At 34.3% G+C, this 21424-nt stretch overlaps 1 protein-coding gene across 1 annotated transcript in view; it reads right to left on the bottom strand.

The window, feature by feature from the left end:
- Positions 1-21424, bottom strand: part of LOC144452245 (paladin-like) — a 51718-nt gene that overhangs the window by 8836 nt on the left and 21458 nt on the right. The window contains exons 5-10 of the mRNA XM_078143298.1: positions 9977-10216; positions 4335-4480; positions 3739-3850; positions 2665-2769; positions 2082-2177; positions 1206-1340 (exon numbers count right to left, since the gene is read on the bottom strand). Of these exons, the coding sequence (XP_077999424.1) occupies positions 1206-1340; positions 2082-2177; positions 2665-2769; positions 3739-3850; positions 4335-4480; positions 9977-10216 (834 nt within the window). The remainder of the gene's footprint in view (positions 1-1205; positions 1341-2081; positions 2178-2664; positions 2770-3738; positions 3851-4334; positions 4481-9976; positions 10217-21424) is intronic.

Raw genomic sequence — 21424 nt, 5'->3', positions numbered from 1 at the left:
ATTTTGGGATTATGGCATAGTCACAATACTGTTAATGCCAGGGGATGACACCTTCTATTTGCATATAAAACAATTTTATCAAACTTCCAACTTGCGAAATCAGTGTGAAACAACACTGACCAAGTCTGTGTTTGTAACTCAATAAATTGCGAAAGATTAATAAATACGTAAAATGTTTGTTATTGTACGTACATTAACAAACTTTTTACTCTCTACTGAAATACAAACACAGGCTTGGTCTATATTGTTTCACATTAGTAGGAGCCATAATACAATTGTTTTGTAAATTAAAAATGACAAATAAATACCAAATTCTCATTCATATGGCTACTTTAAATTAATAATTCTTTAAATTTATCAGATTTCATATATTTGTCATTTGTCCAACTTAAATGCCAAAGTTTGAATCCCATGGTATTGGATTAGTATAATCTTAGAACAAGCTCTACCAGACAATTGTTTTTACACTCCAATATTTACACTAATTCAACATTGGCCTTTACAGGCCCATCAGATTAGGATTAATATTTGACACAGAAAAACAGTTATCTTGCATATTTTATATACTAGTAGTAAAAAAATTAGTCATTACAAACAGAAGGCTTCTATTGAATCATTATGGCTATGCTGATAAGATAGACTCTCTCACAGTCCACGGAGCTTTGCTTCACTAAAAGGGCTGTTTTGTATGTACCGATATCTATAATCTACTGCATAATTGTACTGTGGGCTCTCATCAACTACATAGGGCTAATCATTTATTGACATGTTACTGCAATGCTCCATGTTATCATGAAGCCCTGAGGGAATGGTCACAGTAACACGTCAAGGAATGGTTAGCCCTATAAAGTCGATGAGGGTACACAGTACAAGGATAGTCAAGTACAATTATATGGTAGATATCGGTTATACAAAACAGCTCTTTCTGCTAGCGACGTTCCCGTAACTACTGATAAGATAGCACTTGGGCATTTAAACCATTCACACGAATAGTTTTATAAATATTTCAGTCTCATGAGTCAAAGTGAACAATTTAAAACTAGACAGGATTTTTTTTGTGTAATCAAAAAGGAAAATACAACAGACTGAGTAAACTTGATATAAACCAGGCCAAATACTCATTCACATGAAGTAGTCACTTTTTCTTGACTACACACATGGAGTAGATTCTACAACAACATGTCACTAGAGGGCACTCTACTCACCAAATGTCTTACTCCTTTCACTACAAGTTCTGTTGAAGTTTTCCTTTCAGAAATATCAATATTGCTTAGCAATCTGTACAAATATGGCCGTCTGTACATCCATTCAGTAAATGGCTGACTAAAGGTGACAGGAAACTGAAATAAAAAACATTGCATAATTTGATTCGAGAACAGAATTTAAGCACCCTTTTTTATTTTATGCAGTAATATATTGATCTGTTACTCCAAATATGGCCACCATTCATTAAAATGTTATATGAGCACCAAAAGTAATCCTTGTGTATATTTGTTCTTTCCTTCTATATTACCTGTGAACACGACTGAAAAGCTGGCAGCAAATCAGTGTTCTCCACAGGTCTATTTATCTGTCTAACCCCATATACAGCAGGTAACACTGAAGTAAAGCACTTTCTCTAATGTGCTACACTCATTTATAGCATTCATATCAAGTGTAAAAGTATACTGTTTCATTTGCTAATACAATAAGTAACACTGAAGTGAAGCACTTTGTCTATGTGTTACACTCATTTATAGCATTCATATCAAGTGTAAAAGTATACTGTTTCAATTGGTTTATTTACAAGCCTAGCATGTGGTCTTTCTAATATGGTCATAGCAAATGAAACAGTATACTTTTACACTTGATATGGATGCTATAAATGTTTGTGGTACATACAGAAAATGCTTTTAATACTTAGTTATTATGTGTTGTAATTCAAATCAGATAGTGCATGTCTGCACAGACAGAGCCCATTGTTATAGTCCCCTCTTCAGGGTACTAAAAGGTCAGACTTAGCAATATGATCAGTGCATTATAGCCATTGTGTTCTGAAATTTTGAAATTTGACATTTCTAAAATCATCTAAGAAAGCCTACCTGTTCATGAAGATATGAGTTGAAAATTATGAGATAGAAATATCTCTCTAGGTGCTTTAGTCCTTTCTTCTGAAAATATTCCTTTGCACTATAACCCTGTAAGAAAAGTCAATATTGCATTTAATGACTGGAAAGGAGTCAATAATAGACTTAATGGCTATAATGGAGGTAAATATTGCATTTAATGACTGGAGTAAAGGTTAATATTGTACTGGAATGGTGGTAAGCATTGCATTTAATGAGTGGAATGAAGGTAAATATTGCATTTAATGACTAATGGAGGACAATATTGCATGTATTCACTGGAATGAAGGTCAATATGCACTGGATTGGAGATCAATGTTGCATTTAATCTTTATATATACTGGATAGTTCTTTAAGTATATAAACACTTGTCTCCCAAGAAGTCCAGTGAGGGCCATCCCTCATGGGTTCAATATTATTAATGCAGGAGGAATCTGGAATACCCAGTTCAGTAGAGTCAAACTGAAAGACGCTCGTCTTACTTACAGTATGTTAAATATTTTATATATATTTGAAGTGTTGCAACAGACTTGTGAGAGTTGATGATAGGATTACTTACATCAATTTCGTAATCTTCTTTAATTCCTTCTAGCTTTTTCTTACATTCATGTATTTCTTTTCGAAGATTTCCAAGATCATCGCAAAGGTCAATAATTACATCAACCTAACAAGAGACAATAAAATAATAACTACTAAAATAACATCCCACATGTCAGAGCACAACCAGAGACAGGCAAGCAGTAACAAGAAGAACTTGTTACAACCAGTGACAGGCAAGCGGTAACAAGTAGAACATGTTACAACCAGTGACAGGCAAGCAGTAACAAGCAGAACTTGTTACAACCAGTGACAGGCAAGCAGTAACAAGTAGAACATGTTACAACCAGTGGCAGGCAAGCGGTAACAAGCAGAACTTGTTACAACCAGTGACAGGCAAGTGGTAACAAGCAGAACTTGTTACAAACAGTGACAGGCAAGCAGTAACAAGCAGAACGTGTTACAAATACGGAAAAAAACACACTTGGCACAACATGTTGGAACTTCAGAGACTTGTATTTCATGGCTTGACATGAACAGTTTTATGGTCTTTTTATGTGTATATGAAATGCCAGGGGAACTTAAACAACCAGTGGACATAAGGGCTATTGTGTAATGAGACCAAAAACCTGTTCTTACTAGAAATGTAATGCAAGTCTTTGTACTTCTGACATGTTGTACCAAGTGTTCTTACTCCAATTCATTTATTTGCTTCCCTGTTTGTAACAAGTTCATTTGCAAACGCTTGCCTGTTATTGAATTTTCGCACTTCTCACCAAATTAAAAAACTTGCATGCCTTCAACAATAACATATTCAGAATTTAGTACTGAGATGTTGATAAGTTGATTAAAATTTACTTCCAATGTGATATACAGTGCTGGGTTTCTGGTTAGTATATGTGTTTACTATATTTTTACACTATATCGGTCAACGGGTTGTAACTGCTACAATTTTCACCATGACTTACATCATATGTAAAAATGCTGATGTTGCATTTGTGAACATTTGTTTTGGGGAAGGGCAGAAGGAGTTTCATGCTAAACAAACAAAGTTCATTTATTGAGCATTTATTGCAAATATGCCATCATCCCTTACTTCATGCTTGATCTGTGGACCATTTGGTAGATATTCTAGAAGTTGTTGTACGATATGGAACTCTCCCTTCTCAAAGTTAGGATTTCTTTCATTGATGGGATATGCAGATTTACTGTAAAGAAAGGTCACATGTCAAAGGTCAAATAAGCTTGCAGGATTTTTTCTTTAAAATGAATAACTTATTGTAAATTTACAAATAATTTATGAATAACAGGTACCATATTTCTGATTATTTTGTTTCAAATCTACTCAACAATAAGATTAATGTATTTTTAATAATAATAGATCACATCTATAATTTTTGATAATTTGTTGCAAACATAGAAAAACAAGGAATGTTATTTGTCCAATAAGACAGATGTAATCGCCCTGATCATCGATGATATGGTCATTATGAACAGCGCCCTCTATCAAAGTGAACAACGCTGATAGGATGTAGTGAAAAGCTGTCAGTTTATCAAATTATGTTGTGTATTGGTTATAATTCAGGTTTACATTTTTAATTCTCATCAACACATTTCATTTATGGGCGATGAATTATAGAAGAAGGATAAACAGACAAATGATAATTTTTGAAACAAGACTTTGTGACTTACAGAGCTTCCTGTGGAAATCCTCTTTTGTGTGAAAGTACCAGGCAACCCATCACCATGCCAACTGTTGTCCTGTCAACGCCAACATGACCATTAAAAGCAAAGGCAGGCAATGATGAATCGTCTTTGTCAAAGAGCCTTGGGTATTCCTAATGAATAAATTAAGAAGAATGTACTCTCAGTATTATGTAGGAATACAATCATACAAGTAAAACATTCTCAGTAATATTACATTCTTTTTAAATCTATTTTCTGAAAATCTGCACACAATAGGCCATTCCAGACTGCAAACAGGAAATTGAGAATACAGCGCCCTCGCTCAAATTGGGGGTATCATCACCCCATAGTACCATTTCTTAAGAGCTTTGTTCCTTGGTATTCTGTAGAAGTATAAATCAGGGATGTTTTTCATATTGTTCAGACATTGAGGAAAGCAGCAGTGCTCTATGATTAACCAAGTAACCTATACCATGTATACCCGTAAGGTACACACAGACAAGTAGAGCACCGCCATGGCAAATTTTAGAAAGGCCTATTAATTCACCAGTGTATACCATTATGTGATCATTAATGTTTCATTACACTGTGCTGAAAATGCTGCCATAATTCCCAGTTTGCAGTTTTTGCCATCATCATTTCTAAATGTCACTGTGAGAAATTACCATGTGGTACTGTATATGAGTTAAACATCTATTCTTAGTTCTCTAACATATCATGTACCAATATTGCTTAAGGTTATATTCTGAACATCTGGACAGGAATATTACATACTGATCTGATCAGGCCAAATTAAAAAGTAGTCTGTTTCTAATAACCCAACCAAACCTAGTTTAAGCCGCTGACCGTAAACATTTTTTACATGCAAAAAGGTAAAATTATGATAATTTACTTCTATTTCCCTGTAGATTTTCTTGCCAAAGTATCTTTGGTTACTTTTTTTGAAATCACATTTCAGAGAGAAACAATGTCATTTCAGCCTATAACAACACAGTCTACATATTATGTTTGTCTACTTCTGAATCACATAATTGTCTTCATGTACTTCTTTTATACCTCATCAACTGTTACAGAAGTATTGTGACCAACGAGCATCTTATCTTTTGGGTCAAAGTAATTTTAAAAAATTAAATGTAAAATAAAATAAAATCCAGACCTACCTACCCTATTTCTGAGGTCGTGTTATCAGAAACAAACATTTTTATTGTTATTTTTGCCTATCTACTGTCGTACAAATGTATGTCAGTGACACCGAAATGTAACCATGTACAAAATAAAATAATTCTTATCCACAATTTTCATTTTTTTGGAAACTTTCTCGATCAAAAGTTACCTCTACTGGTTCAGGTTATTAATTTTTCTTTCAACAGTAAATAACTCTGGTGTTTTCTGTTTAAATGTGTACATCTTGGCTTGTTCGACACCATCGACCATAACATTCTGATACACAGACTCCGCCATAGGTTTGGCATTCAAAGTACAGTATTAGACTGGATAACCTCATATTTACAGAACAGAACAATGAAAGTACATATTGGTTCGGTGGTGTCGGAAGCACAGTCACTTGATTGTGGGGTCCCCCAGGGTTCTGTCCTTGGACCAGTATTATTTAGTCTTTATACAGCGCCCCTGGAGGACATCATCAGTAAACACCGTTTAGAAAGTATGTTCTACGCTGATGACTCCCAACTGTATGTCGTGTGCCCCGGTGGTTGCGTCCCAAGTGAACAAATTTAGGGATGTATTTACGAAATTCGTCAGTGGATGGCTAACAACATGCTTGCACTTAATGATGGCAAGACAGAGGTAATAAAATTCTCCTCGAAGTTTGGAAATGGGGACGGGCCACGGGAGTGCGACATACAAGTTGGGAGTGCCATAGTTCATTCTTCTTCGATTGTTCGAGACCTTGGTGTCACACTTGATGCATCAATGACAATGACATCTCACATTACTAGTATATGTAAGTCAGCGTCCTTTGCTCTTTGGAAAATAGGAAAAATCCGTAATCTTTTAGATCAACAGTCCACAGAAAAATGAGTGCATGCGTTCGTTACATCTCGTCTTGACTACTGTAATTCTCTACTTTATGGCCTGCCAGATTATCAAATCCATAAGCTCCAGTCAATTCAGAATGCTGCTGCACGCCTAGTCATGAAAACACCCAGAACAGACCATATTACACCAGTACTTCATAATTTACATTGGCTGCCCATACAAAAACGGATAAAGTTCAAAATTCTATGTTTAACATACAAGGTTTTAAGTAACATGTCCCCTGTTTATCTCAGAGAACTGTTAGAAATCCGGTCTTCTGGTCGTACCCTTCATTCCTCTACCGAAGGTGCTCATACACTTCGCCAGCCAATTGCCAACACGGTTTTTTATGGAGACAGGGCTTTTTCGGTGTGTGCTCCGCGTCTCTGGAATCGGCTACCAGTTTCAATCCATCTTAGCGCAAATATTGATGTTTTTAAATCAAATCTTAAGACACACCTTTTTATTGAATGAAAGTATTTTATTGATGGTTTTTTAATTCTTTTTACAAAGTTGTGTGAAGCGCTTTGAGATGTTTTGTTTTACATGTAAAGCGTTTTTAAAGAAATAAATATTATTATTATTATTATTATTATTATTTGTTGGCAGGAAGTGAGAGTCAGATTAGTAGAGTACTGTAGCATAAAGACAGCAGATACTAAGTTACCAAACATTCCCACAATATTTTATTATTGACTATCAATAATCTAAACATGCCTAACCACTCCTGTACTACTTTATTGTGGATGTTCGGAGTTATTTCATACACATTTCACTCACTGCTTCATACAACCAATGGCCATGACACAAATTGATTTTTTAGCCCTCACTCTGCCAAATCTGGTGCACCCTCTTGTGGTGCTTATCTGAGAAATGGCTGGAACTTCAGTATTACCTTAATATAGTGTAAAGGGCCCTTTAGCATACTGCTTTCCCACTTCTATGATGTGTACTACTGAGTTTTCAGTTGACCATTTTGTAAAGGTTAAGAGGTCTCAATAGCGATTCGTAGTGATCTAATTCTCAAGAAACTCTCTGCAAGTGTTTAAAAAACGTCAGCAGATACATCAACCTCAATATCAGAAGTATGACATCGCACCCTCTACACTATCGCAACGGCAGCGAATATCTATGATTATATTATAGCATTACCAATTCCAGTGAATTTTGTGACGTCATCGCTGTACATTATTACTGATAATGTACTCCGTTATTGGGCATCGAGGCCCCAGAACAAGTATAACAATACAAGCTTATTTGTTCTGTTTCTTCATACGACTAGGTATCTTTTCGAAATGTATGTTGTTACTTATGATTGTCATTTCCACTGTTTAAAAATACAACGCATTCATGAAACAAATTTGTGTTCACAGCAGTTCATTGAAGTGTATATGTGTGTGTACGTGTACGTACATGTGTCGCTATGATTAGTATTCAGCTTCCGGGCCGAACATGGCAGACGATGTTCAGCGCTGTGTATATTATACGTTGTTTTGCGTTTCTCGGTCTACAAATTCACTGGAATTGGCAAAACTATAAAATAATAACAATAATGTATGCCCTCCCAGTCCATAATGGACTCAAGCAAACTTTGCACTCCATAATGGGCGAGGCGACATTATGACGTTCAAAGTTTGCTTTCGTCCATTATGGGCTGGGAGGGCGTACATTATTGTTTAAATAATCTGCAAACAGCCAGTGAGAGGACATTGTCAGCTTGGGCTCCAGCTGGGCCTAAACATCAATGGCCATAGCTTGACACTGGAGACAGATACAACTGCCAATCATCAGCCTGTTGCAGAAATATTATCAGAAGATGACAAAAATCCAAAGTCACTCAAAAAAAAAAAAAATTGAAAATACAACTATTACTTCTGTAAAAAATAATTATGTAAAAAAAAACACTGGATTTCATATAACTTCTTTGACAGAAAGATATTGTATGTGAATTCACTTTGATTGTTTTACCATCCAACAGACTGAGTAAAATAAGTAAGAATACAGAGACTTTGATGGTCAATCAACTAAAAAAGATAAAACATTACATTTGGCACCATCAATCTGAATTCCTTGTTTGCTGTTCACATGCGAGTAGTTTTGTCTGTAGATTTAGAAAAAACAACATTTTGTTTTGCTCAAAATGTCCATGGAAGGCCATATTTCATACTATTGTAAATGGAAAGACCATTCAAATATCGTCAGAACAACTACCCATATTTCTAAATAATTGTTTAGGACAATCAAACTTTGAATTTTTACATCTACATTTTCACCAGTCTAGTAGATTTAGTTACAAACAGAAAATTAATCAACATAAAAGTGAATTTTACATGACAAGCTAGCATTGTGGATTTTTCTGTATTTGTTTTTTCCTGTCTGCCTGTTAGGTTTTGAGGAAATTCAAGGATGGCACACTAAAGTATTTAATCGATGGAGCTTTAGCAACAAAACATGTTGTTCTGATTTCTATATAATCCCTATTTTCCTGATCACCTGATTTGATGACAGCTTCAAGGATAACCACTAGAATTTAATTAAAGTTGTCTTATCAGCTTTGATAAACTGTTCACATCAAAGTATACACCATAGATTATGTCCTTAATATATAAATATCTCATCCTCCAAGGCTTAGACTGTAGACTGCAAAGTATGCCATGACGGGGCGCCCTTACACATCATGACGGGGCGCCCTTACACATCAGTCAACCCCTCTCACGTGAGGATGGAGCGACACAGCAAATCTTACAGCCTAGCCTAGCCTGCAGAATGTTTCAATTCTGGACAGATATCATTATTACTACATGTACTAGGGTTTCTATCAACAGCAATACCCTTGGTATACTTTAATTGCATTATTTTTATTATCATTATTAGTAACTTTATTTTATTCAAGATAATTTTAGCCTGACAGGCCAATCTTCCAATTTTTAGATGAATTTCATCTTAGGATAACATTTGCTTGATACATTTTGATAACAAATTTGATATGATATTATCACATTATCATAACTCTAATATTCTGTGTGTTGCTATGTTACCACTAAGTTCAAAATACAGATATCTTCTAATAGAGCACTCATATCAGAAAATCAGAAAGAATGATTGGCCACCTACGATGGGACTAAATGCACAAAATGTGGAAGGATCGCTGAAAAAGGACAGCCACTGCACAACTAGTGCTGCTGCTACCACCATAACCACCACTACTGCCACCACCACCACCACCATCACCACCACCACCACCACCACCATCATCATCATTATCGTCTTTATGAGTCCACAAAAATTCTGAAATTGTTGATAACATCACCACTCAACAAGCCCCTAGTGCCCCAGTAGGAGGAAAACTGAATACCCAGAGAAAACTTGCATAGTTTAGGAGGATAACAGTCAGCATCAACCTTCTTATACACAGACCTGATTCAATTAAAATCAAACCCAGCTGGAACTAGAAGGGTTTGAACCCAGACTGTCAATGGCAAAATGAGTATGAGTGCTCTGCTTGGCCAAATAGACAACCCTGGAGGAATCACAGGTCATCTACAGAGGCCCTTAGATAAACCCACAGCACACACTGCAAATAGTGCCAAAATATATTGAAATTAACCAACCTTCAATGTTTGTACAAATGCGTCAATATCTCTTTCTTCTAAGAATCCTTCAGATGGCATCGGTAACCGTAGATACTGAGCACCTGGTACTGACATACTGTATCTAGAGTAGACTTCTTCTGTCACTGTCAGCTCTTCTTCAAACTCTAGATGATACATGTGAGGATCATCAGCGAAGTCTTCTATATCATCATAGAAATAAAATTGATTGCGTTCTTCTAAGGAAGCAAAATCCACCACCTATAATAAACAATACAAGCAAATGTTTTCAATACTTTAATCTTTTTCACAGTAGTTCTCAAAATGATTGTTTTTTTTCAAATGTCTACTTACCAGTGATACTTTTATGGTCAAACAAAGTCAAATTTAACTGGTCAGTTTTATTGGAAATGATTGATTTTAACTTGTTAGTTTTTATACATTGTGAATTATTTTTGTGGGTTGGTTTTATAGTTAGTCCCTCTGTGTGCTGTTATTTTCTTTATTTTTGCAATTTTTAACTTCAGTCTGTACAACACGCTCAGACGCAAATGTTGCGCATTTTCTTACAAATAATAAATAATAAACAAGTCATTCACACTTGACCTCATTTCATGACCCTTGTCTCACATGCAAAATATTCAAAATTGAAAAGTTCTGAGTAATAATTAAATCAAACAATCAACTTATAGTAATGATTGAAATTCAAAATTTAAATAACAAACTTGAGAATGGATATAATACACAATCTTAATCCAAAGGCTTGGTTACCAATGACGACAATAACCACTGGTGAGTAATAACAAACTCTGAATGTATTTCAACATGTTGGCTAATGTTCTCAGCAGAGGTACATAGTAAGAGTACATACCTATACTGTGGTTTTTTACACTGCCCCCCCCCCCCCCTTTTTTTTTGACTTGCATAGACTTTCGACTTCATTTTTTTAGCATGTAGAAGTTTCACCCATCCACTCAAACTCAAAACATTTGAAGATGATAAGACAACAAAAAATCTCCCACGGGATTGGTATCACTAGTCTACCTCCCACTTTGAACACATGTACAACCTTTGACCCAACATATCGGATAATGTAGTCTGCAAGTTGCCGATTTAAATATTCTTGTGAGATTTTCGAAAACATATTTTCCATGTTGCTGATTTTCTAATTTTTTCAAAGCTTTTGATCCCTAGTTTTTGATTTTTGTAGCATTTGTGTTTGTAATTTGAATCTCCCACAGTACATGTGTGCCCATGGTTACCAAGCCGAGTACCCCCCCCCCCCCCCTTGTGTTTTGACGAATGATGACCCAGTTATTAAGTTAGCCAAGTTTCTGATATCAAGCTTGTGAGTCAACCTTTGGATATTTTGATGTGCAAGAAGATCCAAGTAAAAGGAACTTGAAACCACAATTACTTTGATCTAATAACCTTCAGTCTACAGCTGTACAGATTTCAAACATTCTTTACTTTAACAATCACTTGCCTGGACATGGTTATTAAGTTCATGTGTAAGTCACATAGTTTGGAGACACATGAGGATCATGCATATAATATTACTGACTACACAGCAAAATGTAGAAAAAAATTATACAAGAGTGATTGTCCATGGACTTTAGATTCATACTTAGTCGTGAGATTTCTACTCAGTCAAAACATTGGAAGAAAGAGTTTTTGTTACTGTAAACACAAATCAACATCAACATCAACAACTTCTCGTTTCTATTGTTGCTGTTTTTGGCTTTTTTCTTCTTTGTCTTTCCTTTGTCTTGTGTTTTTTTTGTATCTTTACAGTAATAAAAATTTAAATTAAAAAAAACAAAAAAAAACATCACTGTTAGATGAAACAAAGATACAAACACAAAACTATTTATTTGTGTTCACAGTGAGATAAAATATAACATTTCATGTGCGTGTGCACTCTCAGCATCTAACATTAGTCATGATTGCATTTATATATGGACACTGATCCTACAACTACCAACATCAGACCATGAACTTGTTACAAATGAGGAAAGTAAACAAATGAATTGGATTAATAACACTTGGCACAGCATGTTGGAACAGCAGAGACTTGTATTATGTACATTTCATGGTTTTATGACCTCTTTATGTGTACATGTGTACATGAAATGCCAGGGAAACTGAAATTTGTTTGTGAATGTGAACTATTATGTAAAGAGGCCATACACAACTGTTTTTATTAAATTATGAAATGTAATATAAATCTCTGTATTTCCAACACGCTGTGCTAAGTGTTGCTATAATCCAATTCAGTTGTTTACTTTGTAGCAGGTTCCATTTATCCACAATCTGATGTCAGCCGTTGTATCTAGCCATTACCACCCAATAACAGTAGAAACACAATCTAGCAGTATATTATACAAATCAACAATTGTGTACTTTCAATGACCAATTTGTTGACAAGCGACCGAGTGATGAATGGTTAAATATGATTTACACATGAACATCAAGTCAGTGTACACAGTACCATCAATATCTAGTACACAGGTAATTCTGTCAATTCACTGTTTACACATGGACATCAAGTCAGTGTACAGTACCATCAATGACTAGTAGGCAGGTAATCCAGTTGAGTTATGTTTACACATGGACATCAAGTCAGTGTACACAGTACCATCAATATCTAGTAGACAGGTCATTCAGTTGATTGCTACTGTTTACACATGGACATCAAGTCAGTGTACACAGTACCATCAATATCTAGTAGACAGGTCATTCAGTTGATTGCTACTGTTTACACATGGACATCAAGTCAGTGTACACAGTACCATCAATATCTAGTAGACAGGTAATTGAAATAATTCAAAGTATTGAACAGTTTCCATTGACATGCTGGTGGCTAATTCAAAACAAATGTCAAACAGTGAAATGAGACAACCACACTGTATTAAAATATAAAACAGAAAGTAGCTGTCTGGTATACATTACAATAAACTATGATAACAGTTCGATTTGCTAACGTGAGAACATACCTCTGAGCTATCACAATTCAGAAACACATAAATGATAAAATTGCAGAATTCGTTTTGTCATAAATACATAATAACTTGAAAATGTTATCACCTAATAAATAATTAAGGACAGACTAGTTTCATATTCCTTTTATCCACCACCAAACCTACTTTCACAACTCTCATTATTGTATCATAGATATTCTACTAAGGGTGACCTTTTTTTTCTGTTTGTCATTGCCCGACCAACCCAAATTTTCAGCTCCGACATCAAAATACAAAAAAAAATTATTTGCACCGGCCCTTAATATTTTGCAGAACAGTATCCTCTCTGGCAAGAATCAAAATTAAAAAAAAATATTTTGATTTGCACTCGTCCTTAATATTTTGCAGAAAAGCAACCTCTCTGGCTGTTAATGTCTGACATCTACAGTCATGGTGGCGATGATGACACTTGTTCACGAACAAAGTATTTTTCTATCATGACACAAGTTATTCAAGTAGTGGGGGCTGAGAACATGTAAATTGTGTAGCGAAGCTGGGAAAGGACCTGTTACCAGGAATCCAATATAAAGAAGATAGAGAGGAGGAAAAGGAGGGGCAGAGAAACATAAGGAAGATGATTTTTATACTCTTTTTTTTTTAAATTGCCATAAAAAAGTTTCTCATTAAAAAACAGGGTAACCCTAAGGCGTAAAAAAATTGCGTGGTTCCAATTACATTCAATTTTAAAACAGGTGGGGTAGGTAGATTTTTTATTTTATTTCATTATATTTTTTTTTCATATGTTAGTGTCTAGTTCAGGTTTTTCATTGTTTTCCAAATGGTCTCTGTGTTGTTTATTTAATCCTATCAGATGTACAGCCATTACAGATTGGAAGAATAGTTTTATATTGTCTTTTTAAGTTGATGTCAGTTTCCGCACCCACTATTTCTTGCGCGACCACGATTTTTGCGATTTTATTATTATTTATCTTGAATATGTGAAAAAAGTTTAGGGTCAGCGTGAAAAATTAGGTGGGGGTCGGGTAACGGGAACCAAACAACTTTTTTTATTTGGCCTAACCTCTATGCTTGAGTAGTTCAATACATCCTTGTTCTTTCAAAGGTTGACATCAACTGCCTATATAAGGCAGTGCTATCTAATAATAGATGCCATATTTTTTAATTATCATTTGTAAGTTTTTCTGGTTGTAAATTCATATATTCATTCAATTTTCTTCACTGAGTGAGGTCAAACTCGATTAGTTGTTTTGACAACTATCAGTATTTTTGTCGTAACATCTCCTCGTATTTTGTTGTTCATTCATTTTTTTTTTTATAGTTTTGGTTGTGTAATTTTTAATCTAGTGGAAATAAAGTATTATTATTTTATCTAAGTATATATTTCATTCTGTGATACCCATAATATATTATCAAGTTAACCTCATATATTGATTTGGATAGTGTCTGTTTTCTAGAGAAAAATTTATTATCCAGAAATTCAATCGGATTTTTCTTACATTTTTACACTTTAGATTAAAAACCATTTTACGGATATTTAGAGAAAATGAATAACTATACAAATCTTAAATGTACGTTTCCATGGAGACCAAGGTTACTACAAATCTCCACCTTTGACCTTCAAATTGACCTTGTTCTTTCAGACTATAATTAAATTGTTGTCTGTTAATTAAGGCAATAATTTCTATTTCCAATTCAGCTAACACTGGCAGTATTTCATTAGTGGTATGTACGTACATGAGAATTGCATGGCCATCTGTTCATTCACCTCTTCTCAGCATATACGTTCATCAAAAAGTAAAACTAATAAGTGACAAACAGATTTTCAGCCCATCTGTCATACTGGCTGAATATTTCAACCACAGTAAGCCCAGGAACCGATCGAGTAACAAATAAATAAATCTTCAGCAAAAATGTCAGATTTACAGTATAAAATGTCCCTGGTTATGTAATCGTAATCACTTATTCTCATACTTGTTACTACATGTCCAATAAATCACCCTCAGATCTACCTCAAAAATCTATATAGCCTTCATAGCCTAGTGACTAAGCTAGTATAATGCTGTATACTGTGTGCATCTGTAGCAAGTTCAACTATAGAACATGATTCTGACTGAACGCTTCAGGGTGCAAAACATCCTGAATCATTTCCATTTAAATGCAACAAAACAGCTAGTAGTAGTACAACTATTGCTGGCTTACTGTGTTAATTCTTCTACTACAGAAAGTGCTGTGCTTGAACTGTTGATTTTGACAGACTTTTTGAATTTCTCAATAGATCTTTGGCATGATTTATTTCAATAGACCTTTGCTCTATTCATTTCAATAGACCTTTTGCCCTATTCATTTCAATAGACCTTTTGCCCTATTCATTTCAATAGACCTTTTGCCCTATTCATTTCAATAGACCTCTTGAAATATTCATTTCAATAGACCTTTTGCACTATTCATTTTAATAGCAGTATTTAATAAACATAATTTCAGGCAATAAAAGTTATTATTTTTGTTATTATTATAGCATGTGCCTCACAAAATAAAAATCTAAAAGTTTTACTGTTACTTTGGTCAAGAAAACCTAAATTTATTCTCAATTAAAATTAAGAAATAAAAATCAAGAGTCACAATATAATTTTTGCAATAGAGGTCAAAATATGACATATTTTAAAATCCAATATGGCTGCCAAATACTACATGTTAGCACTATGGGAAAATAAATCTTGAAAACTAGACGATAAACCAATAAATTTCTGTTATTTCATAAGGGCATTGAGCAAGATTTCTTTTGGTAAAGGTTAGAGAAATTTGAAGAGTTCTGATTTTCAGGAAAATAGCTCCCTAAGGGGTATTTTTCCATTAAAGAAAATTAGTTTCTGTTCAAGACTTGTATTATTGACACTCTGGAACTAATATCAATTGTATTATTCACTCACGATATCATTTCTAAAACTCTTCTCAGAACTATTCTGGGGCAAAATTAGATGAGTTCACTGTGGCATCATACACAGAAATTGTCAATTTTTTATCGTTCGATAAGATTTTTATCCTTTCCCTTAAAAAAGATAGTTTCGCCAGAAAATTTTAACGATTATAACGATTTTCATCATTGGCAGCCTTAGGCCACCATACACAACAATATCTAAAATACAATTCTGAAATCATTCTTAAAACAAACAGAAATCATGACTAAAATATCGTTTTACTTTGAACAATTGAACAGTTTTTTTCACCAGAATTCAGTTTCATCGTCTATAGTATAATTATAAATCTTGAGGGTTTTTAACAAAACAGTACAGCTACACTGATTTAGACTTCCTTACTGTTAGTGTCGGTTGCTATGGATACATAGCTCTTTATTCATCATGTAAAGTGTTATTGAAGTGTAAAATCAATGTTTACTTGTGTTGCTATGGTAACAATGATCTCATGTGGTAGATTAGGCTATATTGTTATCTTTGTAGAAAAAACACAGGAGTACAGAAGCATATGCCCTTAGAGACACTCTGGTCCGTTGGTAAATCAGTAATGGGGAAGGATTTCTTTATATACCTATAAAACGTCTATTTTCATTAACATTGGAGTGAATTTAAAGAGCGATATAGAAGGATTTGATGGAATCAGTAGTATTATAAGTAAAATCTACTGTTATACGGTGTCTAATATGTTCTTTTAGTAGGTATTATACCTGCCACCCTCCCTCAACCCCAAACCCCCAATCCTATCTCCGAGTATTATCAAAATGTATGGTAATTCAAATATCACTGGTAAGAATTATCAAATTATATGTCTGCAAGGATGGAAATCATTTGCTGAATAGCTGACAGTGACTGTTGAATATCTGTAATGTTTAACTCATTTTAATACCGTGCAACAGAGATATTTTGTAGCAGCATCACAACACTTTCCCAAATATATATTTGATCCATAACGGCAATAAATAATATGAGGTCCTAAATTTTCAACATAATTTACATAAATCCTAACCAGATTAGTCAGCATCTGTTGCATCCATATCTTTAACAATTGTCTGTTAATGTTACAGTAGATTGATTTTGCATATTGTTGTAAAACCACAAGTCTATTTATAGACTGGAATCCAGTTGTTTGGGGATTTTGCTCTCGCTTTTCCGTTACCACGCCTGGCATTTTGCTACAACCTACTGCTATAATGAAGCTACGGCCAGAAAACACAAACTCTTACGAGTTTATTATTCTTCCCACATTGAGATGACGTCATGTCACCATGTGATTAGAACTAACTTACTTTTATGACGTAAACATGATTATCATCTTCAACATCACTGCAGGAAATCGTAACCTAATTTTAGGTTTTAATATATGACCTTTATAGCAAAATGTAAGGCGTGGTTGCGGAAAAGCACAAAAAAAAAATCCTGTCATGTCCGGATTCTAGACTAGTCTATTCACAATAACTGTCAAGATCATTCTTAATAGTGTCAACTGAAAATTATGCTTTTGTTTACAAGAATAGATTTTGAGAAATAATGTTTATTAATTCCTTTACTGATGCAACTTCATCTCAGTAGGTTAATTACTGTATCCATATAGACATTTAGACTTTTGAGACACTGCACAAAAATGATATTTAGTGAAAGCAAAACTGAAACTTTCATCCAAACTTGTGGATTTGTTCACCAGTTTGATGTTCTGGGTTGGTCACATGACTCATCACTGAAATCATGTGATAAAAGAATGGCATCCTAGATTTGTAAAAGTTAAAAACGACCCCTTTAGTTTTTTTTCCTAACATTACATTTTTGTCAATTTGGTATAAATGGTTGTATATAGTTTGTGTAAAAATCCCATGAAAACTTATGCACAATCAAAAAGAACCCTACATATACAAAACTGTGTATTTACTGTACTACAGTATGAAATGCTTACGTGTAATTCCTATAAATTTTTAGATATTACTCTCCAATATTTTTCTTCATTCAGCCAAGGAAAATACAAATGACATTTGTGACAAGTTGCTAGACTCATAATGACAACCCTTAGGTCACGAGTATTTTCCAGTTCGAATAAAGCAAAATATTGGAGATTAACATAATTATACCAGCACCAGTAATATCAAAGAAAAACGGAGAAAGTACTGGCAACTTTGAATGTTTTGACTCATATTTCGAACACAGCAGAACCAGTGACGTAGACATGCGTTGTTGTGACATAGGCATGCACTGTTGTTGTTGTGACATAGGCGTGCACTGTTGTGACATAGGCGTGCACTGTTGTGACATAGGAGTGCACTTGTGACATAGGCGTGCACTATTGTGACATACAATGACCAGAGTATAAATATAGTCCATATTTTTTGTTGAACCTAGCTTGTGCGTGATATAATATATAGTAGTATTGTACTTTGTTTAAGGCTAAGACTGGATTAGGGTTGAAATTTAGGTGTGAAAAAACGGATTATAGGAAAATTTTGGAGTGAAAAAACGGACTACAGGAAAAGTTGGTCCAGAACTAACTATGTAATCCTTATAGCTCTACTGATAAAATAACAATAATGTGAGAACATGGGATTGAAACCCTGGCATTTAGGTAAAATCTACCTGAGTTCCCTGGTCATTTTACCAGGGTTACCTACCAGTGGGTGGTAAGTAATTAAAATCTATCTGAGTTCCCCAGTCATTTTACCAGGGTTCTCTGTCAGTATTTTTTGTTAACTCGGATTCCCCACCAATATAATATATTGGAAACTGTGCCAGCTTTACCAGATTTCCCCCTTTCCGTTGCCGGGGGTTACCAGGCCTTAGCAAAAAAACACTATAATATTCTATTATTCATTTTCAATAAAGAGTATCAATAATTGATAATTGTATTTGTTTTTTTATTCTCTTTGAAAGAAATAAAAGTAGTATGGTAACTGTAACATGAGACATAGCTACTATCATAATGGCATTATTAAAATCAAATATGATTCATATATCATATACATACAAAATTAATTTCTTCTCATCTCCTCTTCTACATACTATCAGCTTACCTATACATTCCATCATACACTGGCATCCCCTACTGTCTTGCTATTCCATCATACACTGGCACCCCCTACTGTATTTTTATTATCATGATTATAATAATAGGCAGTTCTGTCTTGGCATTATTTTGTTATGAAGTAAATGATAGAAATTTGCTGAATATTTTCAAAATTGATGAAACTATGAAAACAAATCATCAGAATCATAGAGAAAATACACATGTATATTTAATTTCTAGATAAAATTAGAGTTTCAAGTTGTCAAATCTGGCTCATGTACTTGTAATAACTTACAAGTACAGGTTTTCTGTTATATGACCTCATAATGTCTGGCATTGACAAGTTGTTATCTTATGCCTACTGATCAAGAGATAACAACTTAAAGGTGAACACCACTCCAGGAAATAGATACTTTCATAAAGTATGTGTCACAAACTAAAACTATACAGTCACAAAAGTGACAAGCTAACGTTGGTTTAATTATAATCTCAGTAGGGAGATGTCGCAAAGGTTTATTTCCATCACCAACAACTATTTGCGAAGAAACATCAAGTTGATCTTGTGCATATATAGAGTATCATGGCTATGAGCTATTGCATTATGGGAGATAGCAGAAATACATTATTCAATGGTTGAACATTAGTTATTCATGAGTACAAAATGCTATATATACCCTTCAGTGTGAAGAGCTGTAATGAATACTCAATCTTCAACCATTGAATAATGGCAAAGATACCCTATAAAGGCACAAGATCAACTTGATGTTTCTCTGATATTGCAAGTAATTGTAGGTGATGTAAAATCATGAAATGACTCTCCAGAATCCATAGTTTAAGAAAATTCCTCTATTTCCTGGAGTGGCGTTCCTTCAATGTTTATTGATATGACCCATTAACTGTTAAAAGACAAACAAATGATAGAAGCAGTGGCCTACTTTCTCTACCTGACTTCAGTTTTAATGGCTTGACCTATTTTTTCAGTTTGGTTATGTTACAGTAGAAATTGAGTTGGTATGGCATTTCACAGATGGAACGTGAATTTTTTCATTATACAAAATTACTGATTATTGAGGTTCCCTGTACAGTTGGGATGCACATAGCAGAAATATGTCAAATAAATATGTAAAATTAAAGTCATTACGTTATAAAATCATTTTGACAAACACATCCAAAAATAAGGTAGAAATCATGTTTACTACGGAAAAATAAAATACGATAATACAAGACATGAAATAACGAGTGCAAAATAACTACAAATCAAATAAATCTACAGCAAAGCAAAAATACTGTGTGGGCAGAGGACACTACTGATCTGGCCAATGGCAAAATGGGTGAATATGAAACATGGTGCCAGTTGAGGTGAGTTGGAGCCTGTTTGAGGCAGAATGATGCCAATTAGAGGTGATGTATAAATGTGTAAATTTGAAGTCTTTATGTTGTAATCTATATATACTAATTTCGGTAGACACCTGTTTCACTGTGACACATGCACATGTCGTGAATTACATTTATTGATTCATATTTTGTATTATACGTTGTTGTTGTTGTTAACATTGTTGCCGTTTCTGATGAACTCATTATATAGTCATACGTCATACATAATCAACCAATCAGCATGCAGCCCGCCGATAAGGCAGACGATCAAATCAAAATTTCTTGTGTGATGTAAGTTTCAGTTACAAGTTGGAGTGCACGTCCATATAAAGAACTGAGTTCCCAGTGTATACTACTACTTGCTTGTATTGTCATTTCTATTACTGCTGTTTTCCTAACCCCTTTTCTATTGTGAGTCATCCACAGCACTAGCTCAATATGTGACTACGTAAATATCCTGCAATGTGTGTGGTGTCTGTTATTGATAATCTGGAATAAATGCAAAAAGTGTAGCGTTCCATGAGTGAAATGCCAATTGTCATTAACCCTGTTTCTGCTGTTGGAGCTTGCTTGCCTGGGTTTGAAATCAACCTGGTTTATTTTACACACTCTTCAAAACAGTATTTTCAAGTGAAGGTCTACTTTTTTATCTGTTGAATAATTTGTCGATTTTATATGTATATGTATCTTTAGTTGTCACTGTAGTTTTTAAAACAAAGTCCTTGACAAAAAGGCAGTTTGGGTGCTGGTAAAATATTGAGATGTTTTCAATAAATGCTGATTTTATACAACTCAGACTAGCATCGCTTATTTTCAACTCTGTAAAGCAATTTTGGAAATGACAGGAAACAGTCAAGTATTTTCCTTCATCATATGAGTGACTTCGATAGTGCTTGAGTCACATGACCTTGATAGTACTTGGGTCACATGAGAGCAAAAACTTGAAAGCACTTCGTCAAAAAGTCTCCATTTTCCCCTATCAATTAGATAGTTCTGATGGAAATACAAATGCTGTAGAAAGTTAATTTGGCCATATAATGAAAAACACATCTATGGTTTCCACACGAGATTCTTCCTTTTACTATTTACTTTTGTGTTCATTTTATCTCTCATTTTA

This window comes from Glandiceps talaboti, chromosome 22 (genome assembly GCF_964340395.1).
Source record: "Glandiceps talaboti chromosome 22, keGlaTala1.1, whole genome shotgun sequence".
Classification (NCBI taxonomy): domain Eukaryota; kingdom Metazoa; phylum Hemichordata; class Enteropneusta; family Spengelidae; genus Glandiceps; species Glandiceps talaboti.
This window is presented reverse-complemented; position numbering and strand designations above follow the sequence as displayed.